Source organism: Mauremys reevesii, linkage group 8, assembly GCF_016161935.1.
Source record: "Mauremys reevesii isolate NIE-2019 linkage group 8, ASM1616193v1, whole genome shotgun sequence".
Lineage (NCBI taxonomy): Eukaryota > Metazoa > Chordata > Testudines > Geoemydidae > Mauremys > Mauremys reevesii.
This window is the reverse complement of record NC_052630.1, coordinates 76,285,213-76,311,265: the sequence shown is the minus strand read 5'-3', so window position 1 is coordinate 76,311,265 and position 26,053 is coordinate 76,285,213. Positions and strand designations below refer to the sequence as shown.

The 26,053-nt window shown below is 38.6% G+C and overlaps 1 protein-coding gene and 1 long non-coding RNA gene across 6 annotated transcripts in view; one reads left to right on the top strand and one right to left on the bottom strand.

Moving 5' to 3' along the window:
* Positions 1–26,053, top strand: part of BTBD8 (BTB domain containing 8) — a 67,101-nt gene that overhangs the window by 15,929 nt on the left and 25,119 nt on the right. For 3 of the 5 annotated variants that reach the window (XM_039484953.1, XM_039484957.1, XM_039484958.1), the window contains 7 exons: positions 8,629–8,906; positions 9,831–9,948; positions 18,659–18,748; positions 21,192–21,272; positions 23,126–23,222; positions 24,006–24,094; positions 24,341–24,443. In XM_039484953.1, the coding sequence (XP_039340887.1) occupies positions 8,629–8,906; positions 9,831–9,948; positions 18,659–18,748; positions 21,192–21,272; positions 23,126–23,222; positions 24,006–24,094; positions 24,341–24,443 (856 nt within the window). The remainder of the gene's footprint in view (positions 1–8,628; positions 8,907–9,830; positions 9,949–18,658; positions 18,749–21,191; positions 21,273–23,125; positions 23,223–24,005; positions 24,095–24,340; positions 24,444–26,053) is intronic. The other 2 variants (XM_039484956.1, XM_039484955.1) reach the window with 2 other exon arrangements.
* The window catches only part of LOC120370371, a 61,707-nt gene continuing 35,921 nt past the window's right edge, over positions 268–26,053 (bottom strand). Inside the window, exon 4 of the long non-coding RNA XR_005583717.1 lies at positions 268–380. This is a non-coding gene — a long non-coding RNA (uncharacterized LOC120370371). The remainder of the gene's footprint in view (positions 381–26,053) is intronic.

Below are 26,053 nucleotides of genomic sequence, written 5' to 3'. Positions count from 1 at the left end.
CACATCCAGAACTGCTTGTGAAAACTTGGACTTAAGAACTGAATATTTTAAAATAGCAAAAGTCCTAACTGACAATACCAGTTGAATACATTCTGGATTATAAATAAATTGTAATCATACTTTAACAGATTTCCCATTTTCACAGTCATCTTGGAGAACTTGTGCATAAGATGACTTTATTACTTAATTGCATATAACTTAATGACCATCAGCTGCTAATAGGTTATTCTGAGAAAGAGGCATATCTGTTTTTAAACAAAATAAATCCTCCATTGATGTCCTTTAATATTCTCAAAGCCAGTGCTTTAGAGATTCTGTTCATGTAGTATACGTTTTTGTATTTCTCTTCCTGATGGTGATAGTTAACAATCCAGGATATTCTAAGAGAGAATAATTTATATTGTTGGACCAGTTTGAGGAGACAGGAAAAGGAAAAGGGTTATAAGGAACACTGGGAGGTGGTGAGGCCCTCCTAGTCCACACCCACCCCCCTTAGTATATATTCAGCTACTTATCCAAGGGAAGTGCATCTTTTTGAATATTATCAATTCAAGTTACCCAAATATTAACTTGATGTTTACCATGCACAAGGGATTCTCTAAGGCTCTTGCACTGCAGCAGTATTTCTGCTTCAATGCTGATCTCTTTCTCACTATTAGGATTGTACTGTGTTATGAACTGAGATAAGGAATCTGCAGTGCAGTACTATCGCATGTGGTGGGTTATCACAACAGTGCTGCATGCTGTTGTCTATTGTTTCTAGTTTGTTTAGTTGGCCTGTGAACAGCCTAATCCTCTTGTTGTAACTGTACAAGTTACTGTTACACACAAAAAGAGAAGCTGCATGGATCTCAACTGCTGTTTACTAACCTATTTGACTGCAAAAGAAATGATGCAGAGGCCATATTCTCCATAAGGTATAATAATTCAGAGGATCCCATGCAAATGGAGACTACAGATTACTTAGGGTGTGATTAAGCAGTCTGTCTGCTTTGTCTTTTGCAGTAAATGCTGGTAATGATTATTTTTCTTTCTCTTTATAACCTCTTCTTTTTTTTTCTTTTTTTTTCTTTTTCCCCCTTTTGTACTCTCAATAGTTGTTTCAGAACGGCTAATGGTCACTTTTCTCAATACTGTGAGATTATAAAATTATTATGAACTTTGTGTGTATTTTATATTTAATCATTGTCAAAATGTTATAAAACACAAGTGGAAAAGATCTTAAAATTAATTTGAATCTTCTGATATTATTGCTGAAAACATCCCTCTTGTCTTCCAAAATATCAACAAACAAAGTTAACAAACCTATTGCTTTATGAATGTGTGGTTTATAAACTTTGAAACAGGCAATCTAACTCACTCAATTTTTACTGAATTATGGAAGTCAAACCACTATGTAGACTGTGTTAATTGAATAATGGGGGGGGGGGGGAATGAGAAATTTAAATTGTCTAACGTAAGAGGGAAGAAATCTGTTTTTATTTTGACATGAAGTATAATGTGTTAAACTATCTTCTCAGAAGAGCAAGTTTAACCGAGCTCTACCTTAAAGAAGGGGAGAAATGAGAGAGGCTGTATGGAGCTCCAGCTTTGGGTTACTGTGAAGTGTCCAACAGAAAAACTTTCATGTTTTTTCTCAATGAAAACAAACTTTAAAATAAACAGCTTCTAAAAATGAGTGTAAATACCTTAAATGACAAGTGTGAACAGATTGCCAAGTTTTGTAAAATGAGAACACTTCTATTTGTTAGGAATTGCTTTTTTGCATGTAGGTTGATGTACAAGGAAAACATTTAGTCTGCTTCTCTTCCTTGTTAGAACTGTCTGTCTTACATGCTTACTTCATAAAAGAGAAATATTATATGGATATAAACATTTGCAAAGGACAGAGTGTAATAGAGATTTGATGATAAAGCTTCGCATTTACTCATTTGTATTTGAAATACTCCCAATTTTTGTAGTGAAAGTTGAGGACTGAGCAGTGTACATGTGAAGTTAAGATTTTGTTTGGGAAAATTCAATGAACCAATGGATTGTCACAAAGATACTATAAGGAATCCATAGACTTGTAATAAAAATATCCAAGATGGACAGAAATCTTTCACTGGGAAAGTGCACTAGTGGTTGCTTAAGGGCCAGATCTTGCTCTCACTGAAATGAGTGGTATAATTCCCACTGATTTCATTGAGAACTGAACTCTGACCAAAGTAAGAAATAGAATCAGCTGATGCTTCATTGTGTCTGGTGAGAAGGAATTTGAAGAAAGTCTGACTCTTTAAGACAAGCGATCTTCTGAGCTGCAAACGCTGGCCTGTGGCTCCTTTTAGTGTAGCAGGGTGTAAAGGACACAGCAAATAATAAGATTGGTTTTGATTGCCAGCTGGATCACCTGGTCAAGAGTGAGTTGGGCCTAATCCACACTAGAAGAGGTTTGCCGGTGTAGTTGTTTCTGCAAACTTCCTAGTGTAGATTCAACCTATACTAGTTTAAAAAAAAAATGCTTTTGCTGGTTTAGCTTACACTGGGTCACCAAGTGAAATAAACTATACTGCAAAAAAGCACATTTATGTTTGTATAACCACATCTACACTAGGAATTTTACTGGCATAGAAATGACTTAAAAAAAAAATCCTCACCCTTCACTGATGTTACTATACTGGTAAAAGTTGTGTAGAGCTGGCCTTCATCTTAGCACATAGTCATAACTCACAAGGTTTAATGTGTTGCAATAAGCGTAAACATGAAGCATTCTGGAGCGGTTATGGACAGCATTTCAATATCAATAAAACTACTTTCTGGAGTAGTGGGAGTCATAAGTTCTGTTTTTGCTATCCACAGTCCCTAGTGAAAACAACAGTGCACAAGACTGTAAAACTTGTAAATAAAGGAAATAGGATCTATATTGTGTCTGTGTCCACTTATTTTGTCTCCCAAGAAAATAATCTACTTCTGGGATCCAAACGTTTGTGGCCACTTAGAAGTTGTGACAGTATCTTCTACAGTGTGTCAGTATTTCACTGTCACGGCAAAGTGGTAGAAAGCATCCACTTCATAGCAGACATATCCTTTACAGATACGTTATAGATTTGTGTTCCGATAGCTTCTTGCTGTTCATATACTTTACAAAGAAATGAAATATGCTTACTTTGACTTATCAGTTTATTTAAATACATTATTTATCCTGAAACCTGAATTTAAAATAGAATTAACTGTCTTTTGAAAGTACTATTCTGCCTGAATTAAGCCTCAGACACATTTTTTATGATTTTCAAGTTTGGTTTTGTACTCACATTAGAAAGCCTTCTGCAGCTTCCTACTCGGCCTTTCGAGGTCTCAAACATTGAGCTTATTGAACAAAGGGAAGTGAAATGGTGGTGAAGAACTCTAGGACCATGAATGTCTGAGGATTCTTACTTGTCATTCATTGATTCTTTCACAAAAAGAGTGGATTTGAATTGGTGCTGTTGGCTTCCCCACCCGCATACCATTATCTGGCAAAGGCATAGTTATAACTTCATGCAAGAGAAGACAGAAGTTGTTTAGAAGAGCTCATAGGCACAAATTAAAACATTCGCCTCAACCATTCTAAGTTAGCCATTGCAGCAATTGGGGAGAAACAATTGTCTCAGAGAAAAATGTATATTCTGATTGCAAGTACATTATATGAATAAGAGAAATGTATACTTGCTGCTCTCCAAAAACTAAGTTATTCAGTATAATGTTTCTCAGAAACAAGAGTGATACAGCTAAGTTCAGTATCTAACAATCTAGGCTTGGGCATTTATCAAGAAATCTTATTATTCTTGTTAGTGAGGGTCATAATCTCAAAATTAATTCAATCAAAAAAATCACTGTTTTCATTATATTCTACCTGTTTCCTAATCGCAGGAAAACCAGACAAACTGAGGCATGTGTGAGACCTATAAAACATAGACTAATTCTCTTAAAAGACAAAGTGCAACCCTTGAACTGAGTAAAGCATGTCTACACTACAAAACAAACAACCCAAAACCTCTGCTCATGCAGGGACCGGAACTGACTTCTTTCTCATTTACACTAAGGTATTTTTATTAATTTCCGTGGAATCACTCCTGATGCTCATTTAGTGTAAGAACCAAATGGGGCCCTTTGTGTTGTAAGATGTAATATATCTGTGCCATGTTGTACATTATACAGTTAGGTCAACCATAAGCTACCTTCTTTGACCTAGCCTGTGGAAGCATCTTCACTTAAAATTGGCCCCTGCCGACGTAAGAGCCTCCCTATGCCAATTTAGTAACACCATCTCCCCAAGTAGTGTAGAGTCATGGTTGATGTAATTAGGTTGACATAGTGTCAGTGTGGACACTGCATTGCTTACTGTGACTATTACTGGCTTTCAGGAGCCTTCCTACAGTGCCCCTCGCTGACAATACAGTCATATAAGTGCTCCTAGTGAGGACGTGCATTGCCAACACATAGAACCAAGTGGGAACATGCACACAAATGATTTAATAAGTGTGGTGGCAACATAATTTTGTAGTGTAGATTTAAAAAGTGCAATACCAATTAGTTTATCACTATTATTCTGTCTCTCATGGCCTACAGCAAGTATTTTTAGGGGTGGGACAAAGTCATTGCCATTTCATTGTACTTGTGCTTGAGATCTTGTCAGCCCTTCAAGTGATTATCAAGATTTTTAGTTGTCAACATAGCCTAGCTCAGGGAAGAAGAACTTCATATCCTCCTTAATTTAGATGACTGACTGTTAAAAGCAGATGGTAATTCACAGGCAGAAGTCTCTGCACAAATATTTCAGATTTTCTGGGATTATATGATTTCTAATAAACATATACAAGTTTCATCTGACTCCAACCCACAGTTTAAAATGTCTGGAGGTCGATTTAGAGTGTTTGTGCCACCAAGGAGAATGTACATTCTTTAACACACTTATCAATCAATGCATCAACAATGTATAGAGCCAAACAAGGGCTTCTGAGATGGGTTGGGTTTTTTATTTTATTTTATTTTTAGAACCTTCCCAAAGGATTTAGCCGTAGTGACCTGGCTAATGGAAGGAAATGCTTCCTCAGGATGAGTTAAAATGAATTTAAAAAACAAACTAACTGACTTTACAGAAACCCTGATCATATGTCACTTTTGTTTACATTGGTGCTTTAAAATAATTCCTTTCCCTAATATTTGAGGTATTACGCCTGCTTTTCCCTCAAAGTGCATCTGATCAGTTATCTATGATACCTGTGTATCTCCAATTCAAGTAACTTGTGCTACACAAACCTTCCAGGAAATCATTTTGACCACAATGAGCATTATGCAGCCCACACTCTTAGACAAGCACCCTCAAAGAACAGAAAGCAAAGTACTGTTTAATGGTCTTAAGAGCTGCCAAATTGAGAGAACTGGTTGATTATTAATAATGTATGGAACTCTGAGGATTGATCAACCTCAAGTTCTGTCTTTAATAATACTTAAACACGAGGTAAATCGGCCAAAAGTATGGCCTACTATACTGTAGTGTTTTAAAACAAGATATTACACAGTTACTGTGTTTGGCTGAATTGGGACAGTAGAGATTTCCAGTCAGAGCATGGAAATTCACTATCAGGAACCCATTTTTTTGTCTTTGTTGCACAGAAGAAATATTGGAATTCTTTGACAGCTGTATTAAGAAGATGAATCAACCGTGACAATGGTAAAGGAGGTGCAGCATAAGGGCCTTGACTACCCATTTGCCTACTGACTAGACTAAGGAACAATACATCTCTCATCTGAACAGAAAAGGTTTTGTTAATTTGACAGTTTGTACAAAGCAGTTCAGATAACACACTGCATATCTGCTTCTTTTTCAGATGTGCATCTTTTGAATAAAGGATTTTACAAAGGTATCTTTGCTATAGGAGGACTTGGAAAGATCCTGGAGTGCATGAGAAAAACGATTAGTGGTTTGGTGTCCTCTTACACAGGGCAAGAGATTGGAAACAGTAGGCTTTCCCCTCCTGAACAGAACAGCTAAAGGGACTGAGATAGTCAAAATTTGTGAAAGATATAGTGAAAGCTGATTAGTCCCTGCAAGTAATCTAAGAACCAAGGGACCCTCCATGATACTAGAGGGCAATAAATATAGATCCTATACAAATAAATGCTCTGAGGTACATAGCCAGGAATTCAATAGATTGGCTGCTGTGGCTGGATTTTAAAAACTGGCTAAATTGACTAAAAGTTTTGTAACTCTGGGAAGAAAATGTGAGTAATTATATTTCATTCTTCAGGGTGTGAGGTGCTTATCTTCAGGGTGCATGAATTAATTATTTTATCCCCAGATACATTGCCCAAATGATCAGATATATTAGGACTATGTGTTTGCAATTGCTGTGGGTAGGATGATAAAATAATGACCTCGTATGGTTTAGCAATTACTCTGTTTCAATTTATTTCTCCTCTTTTGTACATTATATTTGTACTTCCCATGTATGTCACTGGTGAGTAAATCTAGGAAAACTATAACTATCAATACATCATAATAAGGGAAGAGTTTAAGTTTTGGTGATTTCGTTTGTACTATAAGCCTAATTGAGGCTCCTCTCTAAGATTTCCCTGCACCTTTCAATTTCAAAATTGGCGAGTCTGACTAGTGAGCAATATTCTTTGTTCAAATAACCTTGAAATTTGATTAAATCTGTTTAAGATACTGAAGAGAAGAATTTTCAAACTGTGCTGATTAATGTTTCTTATTGTTTGCCAAATCCTAGCTACAAATTCTTTTTTTAACATAACTTTATATGAGGCTTATTTGGAAAGCTGTTGGATAGATGTAGTCACGGAATCATACTTCAGATGTAGAAAAGTAAATTTCTTAGAACAACATCATGGAATCCAAAATTCCAAAAGGTTCTGCTCTTTGGAGCTCCTAAACTGTACTGAAGCAGAGACCTTGATCCACAGCTGTAGATATTAGGATCTGGATAGGACAGTGTGCTGGGGATATATATGGAGGTTAAAGACCTTCTCCTCTTGTAGAGGTGCAAGGCGTCCAGCTGTAATTCTGCGAAGTCGGAACAAAGCTCAGTGTATTCCACTGGAAGTTGCCAGCTCCTCACAGTCAACTCTAGGCCTGGCATTCTTTGAAGTACAGTATGCAGGTTTCTTAGGCTGCTTCCACTCTTCTTTCCATCCCTTAGTCCATCCCAACCCAAAGATGGAAAGCCCTGTAAATATCGGGAGCTTCAGAGTTTAGGAACTCTGCAAGCACCTTCAGGTATGAAGATTTTAAAAATCCATGTGGGGAAAGGGCTTGGAGTCGTATTGATCTTTAAAAGGTCTTCACTGTAACCTCAACTTATCCAGACACCTGCTCCCTTAATGCTAGCTGCTCCCAGTACCAGTTTGCCTCATCCATCTCCTTTCCTTCTCTGCAGCTTCTCATTTTTTCTTGACTGACATGTACCCTAATAAAAATGTTTGGAGTTGTCAGAAGGGGAAGCTACTCCACGCAGCCATAGGACATAGGAAAAGGCCTATGTCTAAAGACCTAGGAAGGGTTGTTTTCAGTCTCCTCTAGCTTGCCAAGGACCAGGCTATACACAGTCTGCAGAAAAATTTACTTAATTCCTGATTAGACAAATATTTTTATTTGTCTAGTAGTCACAAAAATCCCACTTGCCCCAGAGCGAGTGATGTTTAAACACAAAGTAAACATATCTATAAGTATGAATCTCCTGAGCCCAGATATGTACCTCTAGCTTTCAAATGAAACTAGCAAAGCTTACTGTATCTAGCAATGTTGAAGATATGTGTATGAAACCCAACTGTACAAGTGAAGTATCTCAGCTACGCACTTTGGACTTTGTTAAACCATAAAGTCCTTCATCTGAAAGTAATACATCTTACAAAGTAGGTTTGAAGGGAAAATGGAAGGCTGATATTGTGAGAGGGAGGTTTTTGTGTGATTTTTATTAACTGAGTATTTACATACATTTGGTTTTCTTTGAAGTAAAATTTAAGCTCCTAAATTTCTGACTTTCTAATCGTTTGTGTTTTAGTAATTACAGTGTTCCTTAGAATCTTTTTACCTTTCAGTTTTATAAATGTAATGATGAGACTAACATGAGGGAGTGAGTGAATTTTATTGTTGGTTCTGCTAAGCTGCACAAATAAATCAGCCATCCTTAATATTGGCTGTTAAGAGTGGCCTGTTTGTACTGTAGGGGTCTGTTATTGCTAGTGGATGATAGGGATACACAGGAGATACGGAGTGGTCTTAAATTTTCTTTTAAAGATTTTTCTCCCTGCAGCAAAGAAAATAAGTTACCAAGGAATGTTAGAAAAAGAAATGCAGTGCTACAGCCTGGCATTCTGGTAGTAAATTACACGATATGCTGATGCTCTTTTGAAGGCTGAACTAGTGCAGGGCTCTAGAAATATTTCAACACATTTTCACAGGTTTTGCACATTTTCAAGTACTCTTAATTACTGGTTTGTTTTATATTCAGTATACAATTCAAAAGTAATTGTTTTCTTTATATTTTCTTTATATAAGCCTTGTTAAGCATAATATATAAATATGTTTTTGAGCTGTTATTTTGAAACATTTGAAAAATTACATGAGTAAACTTCAGTGTCTTCTTCTAGGGTTGTATATTCGTCTGATAAAAACATTAGGGAAATCGAGGAAGAAACTCTGAGGAAAAGAGTACTGGAGCCCAGACAAACACAGGAAAATGAAAGCCTTACATCTGGTGGTCTTCAAAACACTCAAATATCAGGTGTAAAATGCATTGGAAGTGATAAAACGTTTGTTAATCAGCATTTTCTGGACGGAGCCATAGAAAGAGAATTTGTTTGTTCACCTAATACTGAAGATGAAATTATAGAAGCCAGTCATGCTGAAGGCAATGTAACTAAGCCAGGTGAAGTTAGAATTGTGTATGGATTTTGCTAGTTACCTAAACACCAGTGTAGGTTTGTTCAAAAATTGTGGGTAAAGTTTATGGTTATTGCACTAACAAGACCAAGATGAATATTCTTTGCTTTGGCCCAGATCATTCCCTCATGCCCTGAGTAAATGGGTGTTCCATAGGGAGCATACAGGAATGTGGTAGAAACTGTATCCCTTGCACTCATACTGCTACAGAATGAAAATGTAGCAACACACCCTGAGGAAGAGGAGCGTTTCAGTTGGTGCATTTGCATTGGTGCCAATGCCTCTTCTGAGCTACAGCGGATGTAAGCCCAGGCCCCTTTGATACAGTGCTTCCATAGTGGGTGGTCCCTCTTTTTCTTCACTGCAGAGAACTTCATTTGTTCCACTGCGTTTCATGTACATGTAGTGAGTGGGGGGCAGGGCCAACTCAGTTCCATATAGTCCTGCAAGTGGGGAAATGTAAAAATATCCATTTTTCATTTTGTGAGGAGTTGACAGCCTTTGTCTCTGATGGCAGAAGTGAACTTAAATTTCTTCAGAGACCAATCTCCTTGAAACTGTATGTATGGTTTGTATAGAAAAGGGAACAAACAACATACATCTTCACGTACAGCAATAACAGTAGTACTTCTCTTCCATTGAGCTCCAAGTGCCAAGGGCTGGTAGAACTCCCAATATCTCAGTTAAGAGTAACACATAGAATTTATTCCCCACTACTAGTAAGTTTGTCTGAAAAAGCTTTCATCAAATGTGCATTTCAGAAGAAAATGAAAGCTGTAGGATGGATATAAAATACGTTGTCTTTTTAGTATGATAGATCCTTTGTTTCAGATGCCTGAAATTGTTTGCAACTTCAAAGTAATCTAGTATAAATTGGAAGAAATAAATAACTCTTTTCCCCCATTTATAGGTAATTCTGAACTAGAAACCGCATCTGGGTTAGGAGAAGATTTAATGATGCTCTACAAGAAATGTTGTTGTCCAGATATTAATATTTGGATAGAAGGCAACCAGTTTCAAGCTCACAGGTATTTAAATAAGTAATGCATTTAGAATGTAAACTATTTCACCAGCAATCCTTTCTGTATAAAATACTGTTAATGCTACCTAGCTGTGTTGCTCTACAGCAGTGTTTCCCAAACTTGGGACGCTGCTTGTGTAGGGAAAGCCCCTGGCGGGCCGGGCTGGTTCGTTTACCTGCTGCGTCTGCAGGTCCAGCCGATCGCGGCTACCACTGGTTGCGGTTCGCTGCTCCAGGCCAATGGGAGCTGTGGGAAGCGGCGTGGACCGAGGGACGTACTGGCCACCGCTTCCAGCAGCTCCCATTGGCCTGGAGCAGCGAACCGCGGCCAGTGGGAGCCGCGATCGGCCAGAACTGCAGATGCGGCAGGTAAATGAACTGGCCCGGCCCACCAGGGGCTTTCCCTACACAAGTAGTGTCCCAAGTTTGGGAAACACTGCTCTACAGGTTTAATATAATAAAGTATTCTTAACATGATGTCTTTATATTGTTTTGTACTGTTAGAACTACTATAATGACTTTGCTAGTTTCACCACAGAGACCGGTAGTATTTTTGTAGTAACTGAAGTGCTTCCTTGTGATTACAGCTGTCGTTCTTGTGATAACTTTAAGTCTTGAGAGAAAATATAATGTGCTTTTAATATTGTAGCTCTGTGTTTTTTACTTTAGGTGCGTTCTAGAATAAATTAAAGTAGAATTAGGCTGCAATACATTTATTGCAATAAAAGCAGTTAAAGAAAACTAAATACAGCACACTGTTACAACTTGAAATCCTATAAACAAATCTATCCTGTCAAAATAAATAAATAAAACTACAAGTCAGTTGATACTAATTAATTCCTCATAAAACTAGCCCAAATAAACAGAAACCTCCCTGGATGGAAAGGAAAGATCTTTGGTGTCCTGAAGATTCCATTTCCATTTTTTCCTCCCCTTGTTACCTGTCCACAAGAGAGCAGTGACCACTTCAGTGAAGCAGAGGTGAATGTTGTCTCGTCTCAAAAGATTTACCAGCCCTTGGTAAGCCAGAAATCATCACTCTACTTAAGAACCATTTAGGACTCACATGTTGCAGTTGATAAAGCTGAGAGCCATTCTCTCCTGTTTTCAGTCAATTTATAACTTTCTGGAGAAAAATATCATGCTGTAGCCACTGGACTCTCTCCCTGCAGTTGTGATTGTTAATTGCACACAAGTTGGGAAATCCCTGGTTAGGTTAGGTTAGGGTATGTCTACACTACAAGAGTAGTTTGATTCAACTTAATTCGAATTTGTGGAATCGACCTTACAAAGTCGAATTTGTGTATCCACACTAAGGACACTAATTCAACTTTGTGAGTCCACACTAACGGGGCCAGCGTCGACTTTGGAAGTGGTGCACTGTGGGAAGCTATCCCACTGTTCCCGCAGTCCCCGCTGCCCATTGGAATGCTGGGTAGAGCCCCCAATGCCTGCTGGGGGGAAAAATGTGTTGAGGGTGCTTTTGGGTAACTGTCATCATTGAACCGTCAATCACGCCCTCCCTCCCTGAAAGCGCCTGCGGGCAATCTGTTCGTGCACTTTTCTGGTCAGTGACAGCGCTGGCGCCACAGCACTGCAAGCATAGAGCCCGCTGCATATATGGCCATTTTCACCTCCTCGCACCTTATCGTCCACCTCTTCCACAGTCAGCTGCTGAAAAATCGGGCTACTTTTCAATGGTGCTGCAAGCACTGGTGGATCATAGGGGACGTTTTACCAACATCAACGTCGGGTGGCCAGGCAAGATTCATGACGCGTGTGTTTTCAGGAACTGTGGTCTGTTTAGACGCCTGCAGGAAGGTAGTTTCTTCCCGGACCACAAAATAACTGTTGGGGATGTGCAGATGCCTATAGTGATCCTCGGGGACCCAGCCTACCCGCTAATGCCCTGGCTCATGAAGCCCTATACAGGCGCCTTGGACAGCGACAAGGAACTCTTCAAGTACCAGCGAGCAGCGTGACCTGTGACTGTTCAGTTTCTTTACAGAGAAGCTGAATCTGCCCCTGTTTCTTTACCCAGTTACTGTTGACTATCCTCTGCAGTTACAAACCCCGTTCACCCCATTTCCCCCACTTCCAACACACGTGTAAAAATAAAATACATGTTCCATTGTTACTTAACAAACGTTTCTTTATTAATGACTTTGCGTTAAAGGGTTGAAACTGGGACGCAGACTGTGCTGCGTAGGGTGTGCAGTGATGTAAAGACCGCCTCTAAACTCGAGGAATGACAGACTCCTGCTCCTAGAGCGGTCCGCAGTGCCAGACTGGTTGTTTCAACGGAGCCTGCCATCCCTCCTTTTTGGGATTCTGTGTGTGGGGGCTATGTGACCTTGTGGCGGAGGAGGACGGATACAGATTCCTCTGCTGCGTGACTCTGCGGTCCAGGACAAGGACCGCTGCATAAGATCTGTAACCGCCCTCCCCCGCTACAAAGTCACGTCCCCCCCCCCCCACACACACAGAACCTGGAAACCACCTCCCATACTGACCAGGGTGCCTACTGACTGCACTGTGTGTGTGACCTGCTGCTGATCCTGCTCCCGTGTCTGTACCCTGGTAAAGGTGACCGTCCTATGCAATTACCAACCCCCTTCCCCACCCCCCCCTTCAAACACAGCCTTCTGTAAAAAAACATGACAGCAACAGTAATTAACAGCAAAGTATTTTTAATAATTAACTAGACAGTTAGGGGATGAAACTGGGATTTGGGCTTGGGTGAGTCAGGAAGGGAAGGACTTCTCAAAATTTAGGGTATGGGAGCTTTTGGGTACTTGAGCACTCTGCTGGGGTGCAGTGACAGTTTTCACGGCCCCTGGCGCCCCTCCTTCTGGTTATTTTGGGTGAGGGGGGTATGGGACTTTGTGGCGGGGGAGGGCGGTTGCAGATACACTGAAGGGGGGCTCTGTCCTCCTGGCTGCGGTCCTGCAGAACATCCATAAGGCGCCGGAGCGCGTCCGTTTGCTCCCTCATTAGTTCAAGCAGCGTTTGAGTCGCCTGCTGGTCCTCTTGACGCCACCTGTCCTCCCGTTCGCTGTGTGAGCGCTGGTACTGAGAGAGGTTCTCCCTCCTGGGGCATTTCCTGTGTGGCTGGTCAGAGCATCCAAGCTCGGACTGCTGTCCAGAGCGTCAACAGAGTGGTGCACTGTGGGATAGCTCCCGGAGCTACTAAGGTCGATTTCCGTCCACACCTAGCCTAATTCGACATGGCCATGTAGAATTTAGCGCTACTCCCCTCGTCGGGGAGGAGTACAGAAGTCGAACTAAAGAGCCCTCTATGTCGAATTAAATAGCTTCGTGGTGTGGACGGGTGCATGGTTAATTCGAATTAACGCTGCTAAATTCGAATTAAAGTCCTAGTGTGGACCAGGCCTTAGATTCTCTGTGGTGGGGTCCAATTTTCTGCTGTTGGTTTTGATGTAGGAAGCTAGCATGTTTTAGAAAGCCACAACCTCCATGCACATTCCTGAACTTCCCGTATAGCAAGAGGCTGCAGGGAAATGCAGGAAGCATAAGAGACATGAAAACTAAGGTCAGATCTATGATAGGGAGATCTGGCTCTTTTATGGCCCCTTTACAAGGCCAGAATGGTGCAGAAGGGTTGCTGGAATGACATGCATCTGACGAAGTGGGTATTCACACACGAAAGCTCATGCTCCAATATGTCTGTTAGTCTATAAGGTGCCACAGGACTCTTTGCTGCTTTCTTGGAATGATATAGAAATTATGGCCGATGCACCCAGAGCAACCTGAGTTCTGGAAGATGTGAACATAAAGCTATGTCTGCACTGCACACCACTGGCAGCAGCATGAACGTATGTGTAGCTACGTGCTGCATTGAAAAGCAAGCTGTGTTCACACTGCAATGTATAGATGCATGTGTCAGTGAAAGGGGGAAGCTGGAGCTTTTCTCCATTGCCTCCTGTCAGAGCCTTTCCCTACTGCTGAAGTCTTTCACTGTAAAGGGGAAAGACTGGCAGCTCCCTGCGGAAGAGAAGTGGCTCACCCATAGGGAGCTGCTGGAGCTTCCCTGCTGCTGGACCCTTTCCCTGCTGTGTGGGGAAAAACTTGGGCAACAGGACACTACACTACTATCTTTGGCAGTGTAGATGGGGGAGGCACTGCTTGAGCATGTAGGGTACATACCCACAGGTTCAGGTGTCTTTATGCACCTAAGCAGTGTCTCATCATTTACACTGCTATTTATACCCATTCTGGGAGGGACATACAGTGTAGATATACCCTAAAAGTTATTGAGCTAGGAACCCCAAATTTGTTGCAGATTATCTACCATCATATAATATCTGTGTAGAACACTGTGGGCCAAGTGTTTGTTTCCCTTGATTATGCTGTCAGCTCATTGTGTTGCACTTCACCTATTGGTCAAAGCTGCCTTTTTTTAAATAGAAAACTTCTCTCTCTATGGGTTTTTACATTTTTGATGCATTACTTTTTTTTCCAATGTACAAGTAAAGAGTAGTAAAGTGAACAAGATGACTTTCTTAGTATTCATCTTTCTCATAGGTATTTGAAAAAGCCAATAATCAGGCAGTCTCTATCTCTTCTGATTTGTCCCAAAGGCAGGCATAAATCCAGATAATATTTTTCAGCTTTGAAATAGTTTTCCATTTTGCTTGCATTTCATTAATATTTGACATATATAATTGAGAGAGTTAGGATAGAGGAAAAAAGTCTTGTTTTTGGAAAATCCATTTAATGTAGCAAGTCCGATTATTTTATTTACTATAGAAGATATGGGAATGTGGTAGGGGTTTTTTGTTTTGTTTTTGTTTGGGGTTTTTTAAAGTAATGTTGGATGCTGCATATCTGAAATTATGTTTATGTTGGTTGCTTCTCTTTGGATGATGTAGAACTGAGAAAAAGACATGTTCTCAGTTTCACAGAGAAATAGAAATTTTAATGCAAGAAGGAATTCTCTTCCCCCCCCCCCCCCAAAAAAAAAAAACAAAAACCAAAACCCAAAACCATCTGCAAGAGCTGTTTCAGTTCAGGACATTATCTTGCCAGGAGCAATGTGTCTAGTCTAGCCAACATCAGAAAATATGGCAGTGCGTCATATCAGCAGAGAAGAGGAAACCTAGGACATTCTGAAACAAACACAAGAAAATCGGCTGATTGTTTCAGTATCACATAGAGATTTGAACAGTAGAGGGTGTCTTAAAGTGAGTCAGGGAAAGGTAACTTTGGGTATAATAGCAGTGTAGATAGCAGTGAGTTTTATTTATCATCCCAGATTATGAAAAGTGATATCCTCAACGGCAGGCAATTTCAAGGCCCATCCTGCAATCTTTACTCATGAGAGTATTCCTTACTCAGGTAGTCCCATTAACTTCAATGGACTGTTTGTTTTGAGTAAGGAATACTATTTGAGAGAGGGTTACAAAATTAGGTCCCAAATACTGCAAGAGAACTGCCATTTGGTTGTTTTCCCTAGTGACTTGTATACTTAAGACTGAACAAGTTACTCTGCTATGTGGCTCAGATCATAGCAGCAGGAAACCAAGGGCAAGTTTAGTTTCTGCATCTGGAACACATCTGGAACCTATACAAATGTACATTGTAAAGCATACAAGAGACACCAATGTAGCATGTTTAGATAACATCATAATGCTACTTTTTCACTGGGAAGCCATCTTACTTAACATGCATTATTTAAATGTTCAGTATCCTACAAAACAGAGCTTAGCCTTACAGCTTATCTGTTCCTGCTCATTGCTGAAGCTTGTTTGGAGGGGAACTGACAAAAACAAAGACAGTATATTTAGCTTGCAGGAGAGTAAATGGAGAAGGTCACATGATCAGAATTCACTTTCACATGCTCAGGGCTGTTTTGGTCTATTTTAGCATCCTTGTCGGATTTAGGGGTTGACCTATCTAATTCAGATTAGCAGGATACCAGGAAAGCTTAAATATTGCTGGCTGGCTTGTGGGAGGAATGGAAGAGAGATTCTAGATTGGACATGTGGGAGAAGAAAGAAATGATTTGAGAGAGATACCAGTATATAAACTGACGGGGGAAGAGAAGGCAAATTGTATGCTGCTTCTTTCTTTATCCTGTACAAGAACAAGAGTGCTTTCATATAATTTAAAAGTCAACAAATTACAATGTATATAAAAGGAAATACCATTCTTATATAGTGTGTAACCTATTGCATTTTCTGCAAAAAAGATGTAACTGAAGCAAAGTAACTTTCAAATTTGCAGCTTAATGTCAAACTATAAGAAATAGTGAATGAGAAAATCATCTGCAATTATACTAGCTAAGATAAAATGTATAAAAGCTAGTCCTTCAGGGTATACCCTAATCATGAGCTGGGGTGAGGAAGCAATTTCCACTTGCTTATCACTTGCTTGCTCTTTCTGCCTCTCCACTCCCATTCAATAATCTAGTATAGCACAGCTAATTATATCATGGGGCTTTTTATATTTTTCTCTGAAGCACCTGGCATTGCTAGAGATGGGATATTGAATTGGATGAATGATTTGGTTTGCTTTATGGGAGGGAGAGGAATAAATCAAACATGCTGTTTTACTTCCTAATTTGCTTCTGAGCCTGGGAATATAGGCTATTATAGACTAGAAGGAAATAAAGTAGGGCTGTCGATTAATCACTGTAACTAAAAACAATTGTGATTTTTTTTTGCAGTTTTAATTGCACTGTTAAACAATAGAATACCAAGATAAATTTATTAAATATTTTGGATGTTCTTCTACATTTTCAAATGTATTGATTTCAATTACAACACAGAATACAAAGTACACAGTGCTCACTTTATATTATTTTTTATTACAAATATTTATAAAAATTATAAGCAAAAGAAATAGTATTTTTCAATTCACTTCATACAAGTGCTATAGTGCCCTCTCTATCGTAAAAATGCAACTTACAAAGGTAGATTTTTTTTTTGTTGCAGTTACATAACTGCTCTCAAATACAAAACAATGTAAAACTTTAGAGCTGACAGGTCCACTCAGCATTACTTCTTGTTCAGCCAATCGCTAAGGCAAACAAGTTTGTTTACTTTTACAGGAGATAATGCTGCCCACTTCTTATTTACAATGTCACCAGAAAAGGAGACCAGGCGAATTCTCATGACACTTTTGTAGCCAGCATTGCAAGGTAATTACATGCCAGAAATACTAAGCATTCATACGCCCCTTCATGCTTCAGCCAGCGTTCCAGAGGACATGCTTCCATGCTGATGATGCTCGTGTTAAAAAAAAAAAAAAAGAAAAAAAAAGAAAATGCGTTAATTAAATTTGTGACTGTACTCCTTAGGGGAGAATTGTATGTCTCCTGCTCTGTTTTACCCACATTCTGCCATATACAGTAACTCCACACTTAACGTCCTCCCGCTTAACATTGTTTCGAAGTTGCGTCGCTTCTCCATTAGGGAACATGCTCGTTTAAAGTTGTGCAGTGCTCTCTTATAACGTCCTTTGGCTGACTTTACAAGGGAGCATTGCACAAATTCCTCTTCTCTGCTTCCCCCACCGCCAAAGGGCTGTTTGGCAGTGATTAGGACTTTCTGGAAGAGAGTGAGCAGGGATGCTGCCCCCCCCCCCCCCCCGGAAGGCAGGGCCACTCAAACGCAGGGGCTGAAAGGCCCTGGGCTAAGGGGGCCCCGGGGTGAACACCTGTTCTCACTTTCAGGTGACATTGTAAATAAGAAGCAGGCAGCATTATCTCCTGCAAATATAAACAAACTTGTTTGAGCAATTGGCTGAACAAGAAGTAGGACTGAGTAGAGTTGTAGGCTCTAAAGTTTTACATGGTTTTATTTTTGAATGCAGTTATTGTTTTGTACATAATTCTACATTTGTAAGTTCTACTTTCTTGATAAGAGATTGCAGTAGTACTTGTTAGATTAATTGAAAAACGCTGTTTTTATTTTTACAGTGCAAATATTTGTAATCAAACATAAATATAAAGTGAGCACTGTACACTTTGTATTCTGTGTTGTAATTGAAATCAATATATTTGAAAATGTAGAAAACACCCAAAAATATTTAAATAAATGGTATTTTATTATTAACAGCACAATTAATCACGATTAATTTTTTTTAATCGCTTGACAGCCTGAAAATAGAGTATAGTTCTTCTCATGTGTTCATGTAGGAAGCACGCCCCATTTTGTTGGAACATACTAATATATCATAATAGACTGAAACTTACCTTTTGCTAGGAGGCGGGTAGTTACTCTGGAGTGACTGAAGTTTTAGCTATATCTTTCATAAATATTTCTTTGTTAAAATCAACATACTATAAGTATGGGCAAGAGGTCCAGAACATAACTGTCTGAAGTGTTATATAAATAATTTGAATTTAGTGTTATGCTGTAATACAATAAAAGCTGCAAACTTGTGTCTTTGAAAAATCTATTCCACTTTCTCTTTTGGAGGAACAGGTAAGTCTTGCAGCAATTGATTTCTTCTATGTGAATACTAAAGGTGTACTAGAAACTAGCTTTAACTGAGAACTTTCAGAGTATTAATTTTCTTCATTATTATAACATCCTGAGATTAGCTGCCAAAGATATTGGGAGAAAAAGATATGCAGTGCACAGATACCTTGATGTGTAACGGCAAAGATCTGAATCAATCTCATCTAAGTTTTTTCTTGTAATAAAAACATCATTTCACTAGATACAAATATTTACTTTTTTCCCTCTCAGGGCCATTTTATGTGCCAGATCTAGTTACTTTGCTGCTATGCTGACTGGAAGTTGGGCTGAAAGCTCCCAAGAGCACATCACTCTTCAAGGGTAAGCATAGTTTTTGCAAGCCATATGGGAGCAAAGGTTGGCAATTTAAAATCACTGTAAATATGCAGCAACCATGCTGCATACAAAGCAATTCATAGTAATCTGCTGTGATACTTTTTTTCTTCAATTTAATAAATTTCTGGAGTAGTATTTTGACTTGGCTAGTAGAATACAGTGGTTTTGATGTTTCTCTTAAATTTATCAGTTGGGGGGAGAAAAGGGGAGCATTCATTAACCTCATCCCTTTCCATAATCCACATTTTAGTGTCCCACAGCCTCACATGAAGGTTTTTTCACTCCTCTTCTATTTAACCTCACTGATGCCACAAAAATGTGCCTTGTACAGCTGAGCTGTCTCATAAATTTTCATAGCTCTTTAGGATGCACATTTAGGATATCAAAGCAAATCAGCTATTCAGTTTGTAGGTCACTTTTAACCAATGTGATTCAGGATCATTGTACACTAGGAAATTGAATCATGGCTGGAAACATTTTGTCCACAAGTACTCAGAACAATATTGCTGCTAGTTTATAGCAAATAAAACTCTTCTTGAGTCTTATTTATATATTGTATGGATGAATCAGGGACTTTGGTGTCTCTGGGGATGTCAATTCTGTTCCTTTCAACACCTCAAAAATGTCATATAAAATTTCCATTAAATATTAATAACTGTTATCATATAATATGTAATACTGCATTACAAAGTGTACCTAATGTACACTAACCCTGATGCCCTGTAAACTAATGGCAACTAATAGGGCATTCAGGTCATTCAGACCCACTTTATTTACAAAGAACCATGTACATTCTAGAGCGTTAGAACATGTATACACTTTGTCTTGATATAAAGTGGTATGACCGAGCAATCCTCCCCTAGTTTTTCCTCATTTTAAATTTCCTATTTTAATAACGTTTCTGTGACATCATGAAAAAGGTTTTGTTTTTACTCATTTTATTTTTTTAACCCACTAAAGCAGTTGTTATATATTTCTCAGTTGTATATCTTTTATGCTATATAGTGAATTTAAAAAAAAAATCAAATGACAGTGTTGTTTTTGTATCTTGCCTGCATCCTACCCCCAGTGATTGATTTCCATCTTTCTGAATAGCTAAGGAATTTCAGTCATTATTTTTTAGTAAAGACTTTCTCCTGAATATTATTAATTTTTATTACAAGCATGTTTAAGTCTAAATAATATCTTGTGGTTTCCAGGTATTAAGAGCTAACTAGATCCATTATTGTACTATTACTACCTTTTCAAGTTCAGTCTTCTGCTTTTGAGCAGATTTTCATGCTGTCTTTATAAACACTTATGAATAAAGTGCATATGGCTTATTCTGAAATAATAAAAATGCTGCTTAAGATAACAGCTGTCAAGACAGCAGGGAAACCTTTTCTTGCTGTTTTTATGGCTATCCTGTGTGCTAATGTGGAGAGAGACAACTGTGTTGATTTTGCTGCTTAGCATGTTGCAACCAATTTTGTTCTTTGTTTTTAGTCATCACTGTCTGTTGCTTCAACATGTTTAATGTTTTAAGAGGTCTCTTATTAACATGTGTGAGTAGTTCCCATTTACACTAATGGCCATGGCACCTGCGTGTTTTGGGAATTAGACCCTGAGATTAGGATTAATACTATAATGTAATTATTCTGAAAATTGTGTTCACCAATATAAATCCTGCTTCCACTGACTTTGATGGTATAACTCCCATTTATCTACTATGGTGGAGGATCAAGCCCATAGAAACGTTCTAAATATTTTGAGATATGACTTCTTACTATCACAGTGCAAATGACAATACATTTTTATAAAAAGTAAAGTTTAAATACACTTAGATTTAAGAAATCCATAAAAGTAAATTCTTATTAAACATAATACAGTTAACATAAAAAATGGAGTGTTTTCTAGTGATATCTCTTAAGAAGATGAAAATACCTTGTTTGCACACACAATGTCAGTAAAATAATCTCTCATTTAGAGAACCGCTATAAATCTGAGTAAGAAGTAATTTTAGCCTGGTTATAACTTTTAATCAGAAACACTTGCATTATGAAGCTTTAGTTGGACTACTCATATTAGTGAAGTTACTCACAAACTGAAGTGACATAGATTAAACTTGGAGACTGCTTTAATTTTTTTATAGCAGTGTTAGTCCCAGGATATTAGACAGAGGTGGTGGGTGAGGTTATATATTTAATTGGACCTGAAGAAGAGCTCTGTGTAAGCTCAAAAGCTTGTCTCTCTCACCAACAGAAGTTGGTCCAATAAAAGATATTACCTCATCAGTCTTGTCTCTTTAATTTTATTAGTTCATTTCCTTTCCATAATTTTCCATATGACCAGATGACACATCAACCTTCTGAACCATTTTATAAAATATCAGCAATAGATTTTTATTTTGAACATGTCTCTTGTAGTGATTTTCCTTTCTATTTTGCAGCATAAACCATGTAGAAATGAATGTCCTATTGTATTTTATATATGGAGGAATGCTGGACTTCCCAAACAAAGCTGATGCTGGGTATATGTCAAGTTTTATTATTTTTTAATTGCACTTCATGCCTATTCTGCTTTTTCTCAGTTCAGATTCAAATGGAAAATGCATCATGTAGTATAAATAAGACAAAGGTATCAAATGTAATGATAATTGCACCTAAGCATATTTTGAGGAAATTCCAAAAATAATATAATTTTTAGATAGATCGTGTTGTTTATTCAGCAGCTACTGGAAAAGTTGGACCAGCAGCCCTCTAGAAAATTATATGGGGAGAAAAATGTTTGGAAAACAAACAGTATAGCCATTTATGCTAAAATAATTTGACACTTTGTGCTGTACATTTTGTTTTTACTCAGCTTTTAGAACAATATGAACAAAGTGAGGTGATACATTCTAAATATTTGTTACAAAGTAATATTTGAAAGAACTTTTTGAATTAGTGAGATGTCCCGCTGTTTGTAAAATAATAGATCCACAGAAAGTAGTTGAACAGTAACATGAAACACTTGCAGGCAATCTTTTTTTTTTTTTTTAAATGTTTGGTCTAAACCCTCTCCCCAGTGTATAGCTGGTATAAACAACCCTACGGAAATCTGTAGATCTTGGGAATGGTATAGAACTCATCCATTAAGGTAGCAGGCTGCATTGGAGTCACTCCATGACTGCTAATTCAGCCATTGCATGTCCCCTGACTGCATCCAGCAAAATCATGGATGCACTGGGCCTGTTCCCAAAATGTTCCTCGCTGATTGTACCGATTGGAGCTGTTCTATATAGCTCATGGTGTGCAAGTGTACACACACTCTGGGTGGTTTTCCTATGTCATCTGCTCTCCCCCAATTCTTTTCTGTAGAATTGCACTAGTTCTGTTACTCACGGGATTCCGTGTCTATTAAATTGTAATGGAGTGGTTTAAGATTTGTAGGGTTTGTTCATAAACTTAGATGCTAAGGGTTACATTTGCTGGTTGGATGTTACGAACATACACTATTATAGCATCAAGATTGCAAACCAGTCAATGAGAGTTTTGAAATATTCGTTGTAATCTGTTATATAGAAGCTTTTCTGAAGTGTGCTAGTAGATGTCAAGAACATAATTTCTGAATAGTGAAAATCATTTGTTATTCAAAGCTTATTCCCCCAAGATGACATGGAATTGTATTTAAAATATCCCCTACAAATCCTTGCCTGGAATGGGCCATATCATAGAGGTATTAATTATTTTACAAAATTAGTAGTTTTTATAGTTTGTTTACTATGCTTTTTCTGTTATTTGGAAGTGGCTCTCATCACTGATATAATTCTCAGATGCCATAACTCTCTACATAACCCATAACATCATATATAACCCTTGTAATGGGCAGCCATGAAATGTCTAAATCATCCTACTGCAGCAACTAGAAAAGAGCACTTGCCCTCAAAATGGAGAGGTACTGAAAGCCCTGTAAGAAGTTCTGTGAGCTTCAGCAAGCAGCTCTAGAGGGTCACTCTGTGTTAGTTGTAGGGTTTTTTTTTAGCTAGGTTTGTTTCTGTTTGAGGACTGTATTTTGGAACATTCTAGACCAGTGGTTTTTCACATTTTTTCATTTTCAGACCCCTAAATATTTTTGAATGACGGTGTCTCCTCCTTTGGAAATCTTAGACAGTCTGCGAACCCCCAACGGTCCGCAGACCACAGGTTCAAAACCACTGTTCTAGACATGTACCATGTACTTATACTTATTCAATACACAGTGGTGTATAGAAACTTCTAACTGAGAAGAAAAAAGGGGTTGGGAGGAGGTCATTTGGGTTGCAAACTGTCTTGTAAGCAAAAATGTGAACTTCCAGGTTGTATTGTGATTTTATGATTCCTATTGTTACTGCTCTCACTTCAGTCGAATACTCAGCGTTGCTGATATGTATGGGCTAGACGGACTGAAAGAAGTAGCTATCTATATTCTCAAAAGAGACTACTGCAATTTTTTTCAAAAGGTATGTGTTTCAGTTTTACACGACTATGTGAGCCAAAATGCCGGGGGGGAGGAATTTGATTCTTCTATTATAAGTCAGATTGTTGAGATGTTTAATTGGACCTGAAGAAGAGCTCTGTGTAAGCTCAAAAACTTGTGTCTCTCACCAACAGAAGTTGGTCCAATAAGAGATATTACCTCATCAATCTTGTCTCTTTAATTTTATTAGTTCATTTCCAATTTAATAACAAAGAATCATTCTGTTACTACTGAGGGTGCTAGGCCGGGGTCTGCAGTTCCTACACTCTTCTTCCTAATTCCATCAAGTTAAATGGGATTACTAATGGAAGTAAGGCCTGCAGGGTCAAGTACCTATTTGTATAACAACAGTGAAGTAGGCAGTTTGTAAACCGTAGTCGAAAAAATGCAGTATTCCACTATAGCAGTTAAACTTATATTAAATTTCTTAGAATATTAGCCATTGTCATATAGCTTTATACTGTTGGGGGTTGTATACAGACATGTTGCATACTTGGAAGTATATTTTTCAGGTATTTCTGTTCAATTGAAAGTTGAAAATCCAAGGTTTTTTTTTAGTTGAATGTGTCCATACGTTAGGCCCAACCCTGCACCATTGCCACTGATTTCAGTGGAAGCAGGAGTAGGCCCATTATGCATAAATTCCCACAAATGTAATTATTCTGGTCACTGACAATATTTCAGGCTAAACTGAAGACTTGTATATCTGCATGTTTTCTAGAAGTCAGAATGTACAGTAAGTATGATTATTTTCTCACAATTTTAGCCTATTCCTGGAAGGCAGCAACATGTGCTAGAATGCCTAGCTATTGCTCATTCAATGGAAGTCGAGAACCTTTATGCTGCTTGCATGAAGTAAGTGAAATAAAATGCATTATGGTTTATGCTGTCCATTTTCATTGTTCATTCTTTAAATTAATGTGTTTTGACAGACTGAACACAACTTTGGGAGGAACTTAAAGTTCATATTTTAATCTATTTTTTTCCATGAAAACTCATGGGGCTCATTTATGTTAGCAGAGGTGAAGATATTACAATAATCGTTTTATAAAATTTCATCTATGTTTCTTATTTAGTTAAGTAAAGCTCTTATTTTAACAGATGGATAGTAAAATATTTTGTGAAATGTTGGTCAGAGAGGAGCTTTGCCAGTTTACCCACTGAACTTCAGAACAACTGTCTTACTGTGATAATTCAGTCTTTGGTAAGTATGTACCTACTGAGTGCTTACATGTATGTTACTTTAAAATTGTGCTTATTTAGCTTTGCAAAGGAATTAAAAAGTCAATTAACATTAAACATGCCTTAATAAATGTATAGTATATTAATTATATTATATTATATTAATTATAGTATATTAATCATAGTAAATGAAAGATAATTCTATAAATGAAAACACAAGAACAAACATTGACATACAAATACAGTCACACTGATGTTTCATGGAACACATGATGATGGAAAATCTCAAACCACTCCAAAATATAGCCATTTAAGAAGAGTTTATCAGATTCCATATTCTGACAGAATAGTACAACATTATACATTCAAATAGAGAGAAGGAGCAATTGTAGTAATTGTCAGGTTAATTCTTATACTAGACACTAGAGGTGAAACTCTGGCCCGATTGAAGTAAGTAGGAGTTGTACCACTGACTTCAATGGGTCCAGGAGGATTTCACCCCAAATTTTAATTTGGAGACTTATGCATAAGCTGGTTGGTGGGATTTTTTCTCCAGGCGAAAGTGTTTTGCTATCAGTGAGTGGTTACGAGCCATCTACTTATAGGTAGGGCCTGTGTCTGTCATGGAGGTCATAGATTCCATGACTTTCTGTGACCTCCATGACTTTTGCAGCTGGCACCAGGGACAGCTGCTCAGGCGGCTCCGGGGACAGCCACACCAGTCGCTGCTGGAGCAGCTCTGCAGCCAGCCACTCCGGTGGCCCCACAGCCAGCCGCTGCTGGAGCTGCCCTGGGGACCACCCGAGCAGCAGCAGATGTGGCTGGCCCAGGAACTGCCTGAGGAGCAGTCCTGGGGACGGCAGGAGCAGCTGTAGCTTGGCGGCCGCCAGCAGCAGTCCCAGGGACGGCCAGAGCAGCAGCAGGATTGTGACCCTGGGGTGGCCGGAGCAGCCCCTGCTTGGTGGGCCCCGGCAGCTGGTGCCGCTAGCCTCCCCACCCCCTGAGAAGCAGCCCTCCAGGGTAGAGCAGTGGCTCCCCTTGTGGGCCCCCCAGATAAGATTTAGTCGGGGTATTTATAGTACAATCATGGACAGGTCACGGGGCTGTGAATTTTTGTTTATTGTCTGTGACCTGTCCTTGACTTTTATTAAAAATACCCATGACTACATCATAGCCTTACGTATAGAGAACTAATCTCTCAAAATTGTTAGTGTCTGTAATTTTCTATTGTCTTAGCTTAATATTAAGCTGTTTTATCTTCCGTTTCACAAATGGTCAACACTGATATGACCTCTGAATGTATCCATCTTCAGACCTTACCTGTTGTTGTTAGTGTTGTGTGTTTACATTCAATTCATACTGCCCGAATTTACAGATTTTTTCCACTCTGGGATTCGTGGAATGAATATCTGGGCTGATTTAGTGGGTCAAATTCAAATCTGAGTTATGCCAGCTGAAAATTTGAGCTAGAATGTGCACTGTATCACAGCACAAATAAATATAGTTTGTACCCTGAAAGCTATCTTTCTGTCAGAAAGTTACATGATACCTAGGATGAGATTCTTATCCCCACTCTAGCCGCTTCACACTGGCTAAAGGCGCTGAAACAGTGTTAGAGGCTCTAAACGACCT